This window comes from Tuber melanosporum (assembly GCF_000151645.1).
Source record: "Tuber melanosporum whole genome shotgun sequence assembly, scaffold_35, strain Mel28".
In the NCBI taxonomy this organism is placed as follows: Eukaryota; Fungi; Ascomycota; class Pezizomycetes; order Pezizales; family Tuberaceae; genus Tuber; species Tuber melanosporum.
Window position 1 is genome coordinate 799,428 of NW_003299030.1, and position 4,320 is coordinate 803,747.

General features: G+C 46.6%; 2 protein-coding genes; one reads left to right on the forward strand and one right to left on the reverse strand.

Annotated features, from left to right (window-relative positions):
- Window positions 1-1,689: 1,689 nt before the first annotated feature.
- Window positions 1,690-2,012, forward strand: GSTUM_00007399001 (uncharacterized protein; the record flags this gene model as incomplete). XM_002839388.2 has 1 exon in its annotated part: window positions 1,690-2,012. Exon 1 carries the CDS (start codon window positions 1,818-1,820, stop codon window positions 2,010-2,012), a length of 195 nt encoding a protein of 64 aa, XP_002839434.1. The 5' UTR covers window positions 1,690-1,817.
- A 196-nt stretch (window positions 2,013-2,208) lies between these two features.
- Window positions 2,209-4,107, reverse strand: GSTUM_00007400001 (uncharacterized protein; the record flags this gene model as incomplete). XM_002839389.2 has 1 exon in its annotated part: window positions 2,209-4,107. One exon carries the CDS (start codon window positions 4,105-4,107, stop codon window positions 2,335-2,337), a length of 1,773 nt encoding a protein of 590 aa, XP_002839435.1. The 3' UTR covers window positions 2,209-2,334.
- Between the last annotated feature and the right edge of the window lie 213 nt (window positions 4,108-4,320).

The following is a 4,320-nucleotide window of genomic DNA, read 5'->3' on the forward strand; positions in this document are numbered from 1 at the left end:
TTCTTTTTTTTTTTGGGCCTGTCCGGTTTCACAGATATTCCAAAAGGGGGGGATTTCCATTTCTCGGGCGCGGTGATACGATTTTTTTACAATGGGGGGGGGGGTGGTTTAGTGGGGTTAGTATCGTAGCCTCGGCACAATGGCAAAACCGTTCACGGTGGGTCCACAAAGTCATTGTATCATACCGACTTGGCATGCATATGCCAAGACAGTATCTATAAACTGACTGGTACGATCGATATTCAACTCTAGAGGAAGAAGAAGCAAATTGAAACCGACATTCCTCTCTTTCAGGCAGTTGATTTTTTTATTATCATACCTTTCTTTTTTTTTCCTTTCTTTTTCTTTCCCCCTATGGATACCTGAGGATGGGGGAGGAGAATTTTTTTTACTCCGAGCTCACCCCGGCTAAGCTTGAGACTTATCAGTTGTGTATGTGTGCTTTATCTACAGTTACACGATCAAGAGGCCAAAAGGTCCAACGGGGGGAGTGTGCACAACACTTCAGATACTAACTAGCTGTATGGTTCGTACCATTCACAAGGCTGCAACTTTTCAATTGATTATATCTCACAATTGTGACCTTTTAATCACTTCGAGGGAAGGAAGAAAAGAAAAAAGAAAGAAAGAAAAGAAGAAAAAAAATACCCTTCATATTATTCACCTTAATTATTCTCAATAATAATCTAAAGTTTTTTTTTTTATCTATCAATATTTTGACCTAGTGAAAAAAGCTATAACAACCATTCAAAAATGCTTATTCCCCATGCACATTCTTTGGATAATCAAAGCCCATATCAGTCGGTACACACAAAGCATAAGGCAAATATTTTCTTACAAGACAGGGATTATTTTGCGGCTTGACCTAGATTAACTGTGCGAAACCTTTTTTGAGCCCCCTAGCACTTTTATAATGGTAATTTATATTTTGAGAGTCATTATTACCCTCTTTGAATCGGGTCATGTGTGGTGGTGGTGGTGGTGGTAACTTATCTCTTCATGAGAACATCCTCTCTATTTCTTCCACCTGACATAATACTTGTATGACTTTTTTTATTGCAATGCCATCCACTGCGGATCTAAAACCCTAACTCTTGGCGTACGCACGGTGTATGGTACAGTAAAGTAATATATCATTTGTGGCGGATGGAGACGATATAGGAATGCCTGACCCCAGTCGAGACTGGCCGGACTCATGGGAAGGGATCTTGGAGTAGTGCTTGTGCTACTACTTTATGATATAATATAGAGAGAGAGAGGGGGGGGGGGATTTGGATGGGCTGGTATGATACGTATGATAAAACCGGTACTATCATACTACTACTACTACTACTGTACTTGTACAAATTCATATCAGTAGCATGCCACTGGGGTTCTCGCGTCACCGTGAACTGCACTTACTGTAACGTAACTTAGTTGTTCCCCCACAGGGTGTGCGTGGGGTTCTATGTTGCTGTTACTGGGTGGATGGACTATTACCGGTATTGTGTGTGCTGCTGTGCTTTGCGCCATGACTTTGAGGATTTATTCAACCCGCATCGATCGCCAAAGACTATGTATGAAACTGTAGGGTCATTAGACTGCGCAAACTAGACTACTAAAGGATTACAAGAACAGGCCAAGGAATGACAAAAGGCTGCCCCCCCCCCCAGTTTCGAGAAGAGAAACAGGAAAGAAAAAACGCCCGAGTTCGCCAGGTTTTTTGTTCCAGGATGATTACCGATGGAAGGATGATAGAAAGGATACAAAAGGAATAACCAATCGGCTCCCCCCCCTCAAAAAGGAAGATATGAAACAAAACGTTAAAAAGGTGATTAATGAGAAATAATCGAAAGAGCGAACAGCCTTGTCATAATATTATACAACGATGGAATAAAATAATAAAGTGCTCTGGAAAATCGCACGCTACCCCAACCCAAAACACCCCCGTCTCCAACGAGAAAAAAGGAACCGGGTTGGAAAGGAAACAAAAAGTAAAAAAAGCTATCAACAGGATATCAATGTCATCGTGAATGTGCAAGAAGAAGAAAATGTACAGGAAGACAAAAAAAAAGCTACCCCGAGTACCACCATATACCTGACGACTTATCCTCTTTTTTTTAATCATTCCATCCACGAACGCACCTGCAGGCCATCAATAACCCGTTTGCCAGAATTAAAGCTTTCCACCATGATTGCGGCGGCGGTGTGTGGCTTCTCATGCGGCCGCTCCCGGTGATCCCAAATTAATGAACCAACTCAATCCCCCCCCCCCCCGATTGCCAGACACAAATTGATTCGTAAAGTCACGCCCCTCCTCTTACCAAAAGCTACAATTTCGAACCACACACTTTCCTAACCCTCAACGCTCTCAATCCGGACAATTGGTAAGCTGTCAATGAGACCTCTACTGTTTCCAACCGCAGACAACCTATTTGGATGCTCAAATTCGATTGTAACAGGAGTTCCACGGGAGCCGTTTCCATCAGCGCTAGAAGCATCCATGAACCTCATTGCTCTCTGTTGCAAACTTCTTAGAGCCATCTTCTCACCCATACCACAATCCTCTGCTCCTTTCCTTGTCTCCGGGGGAACCTGGAGCTGGGGGAAGTCACCCTTGAGAATTTGCATCTGACTTTGTATCGAGTCCCAGTTATTGTGAGGGCTTCGCTTGCGTTCACTCTTCTCGGGAACAGACACATTCTTAGTCATGTCTGGTGATCGATTCTGATTGGAAAGACCTCCTGATCTTAGAGCGGCTTGCTGACTATCGAAGCTTGGTACTGATGAAGACGAATATGTAGTTTGTGGAGAATCGGCTACATCACCAACTTCCTCTAGAATAACCTGCTGCGTGACACTCCTCCCGAAGCTTCGGCCCCCTCTGGGATCCCTCCACCCTCGGCCCGCCGGTGGCATGCCGCGGGCGTTGTGCCCATCAGGTCCGGTCCAACTACTTCTTCTTGAATCATCGCCCATGTTTCCACCCATTGGAGCTCTTCCCCACGAACCGGATCGTGAACCACCGGGACTGCTACCAGAGCTGCTTCGCCTGCCGGAAATTTCCGACTGTGCTGTGGGATAAAGATAGAACCCTGCCCCCGCTGGATCGGCCCCCAAGATTGAACGATGCTCGATTTTTTCTTGTGTAGAGTAAGAAGTTGGAGCCTCAATGTCAGCCTTACCAGACCTCCGCCGCAGACTGAGCGTACGAGTGGACAGAGATGAGATCGATAATCCGGGCCGTGGAGTAGGCGCCGAGATAGGCATCTGGAGAAATGGTGGGAGATCATCTGTTGTGAAGTCTGTCAGGTCGGGGTGTGACTGTGTTCGACGTAAAATGAAGTTGCTCAACGAGCCCCTGCGCTTGGGCTGGAAACTATTGGGCCTTTCGTGCAGCACAGGAGATTCTGGGGTTGTTGGAAGTATGTAAGGCGAATGAGCATCTGTAACAGTTGACAATGGTGAGGGTTGTTTGCTGTGGTTTTCCAGTGCTCGCTTAGACATCATAGATGATTTCGCCGAAGATTGAGCCCTGGTAGGACTAGTCTCCCTCGAGGGAGTGCTGGATAGAGAAGTTGTCGAGTGATTTAGGGCTGAAATCGACTGTGAAGATGGCGATTTAATCAAGACAGAGGGAGACGACACCGAGGGGGAAGTTGCTGCTGTAGATGCATCTGAAGCAAACTCAATCGATGAGGTAGACGAAGAGGAGGAGGAAGGCGCATGGAATGCAAACGGAGGGCGGATTTGAGCTGGCAATGAAGTTGCGGAGCATGTTTTACACGATGCTCCATGTTCCTTATATGGAACGATGTTGCTAAATTCCCCATCATCTTCGTATGGCGAGGAGGTAGACGATGTCGATGATCGAGCCTGAGTTGGGAGAGAAATGGCAGAGAGTGTGGGTGCCTCATTCCCTCTATTCTTGGCACCAGCCTCACCCCCCCGACTTGGATACTGGGACGCAGTCTTATTGGCTCTCCTACCCTTTGCTGACTTCAAGAATGAACCAAACATCGATCTCAAGCTGCCCTTCTTCCTAACCACTCGCAGGGAAGAGCCACCTTGAGCTTCAGCCCCGGATTGAGGGATTGTCGGGGCGGATTCTCGATGTTCTCCCCTCATTTTTAGGTTGGTCCAATAGATGCCGGAGCGTGGATTCAGCGGCAAGAGACGAATGGGAAAGCGAGTGGATGGGATAGTGTACCAAGCAAGATAAACGAATGTAAAACCGAGCCGCCAAGTAGTGAAGAAACGAGAGATGGGGGAGGAAAGTGTAAATAAGGAGGAGGTGGGAGGGGAGGGAGAGAAGAAAGAGAGAAAGAAACAAACGAGGGG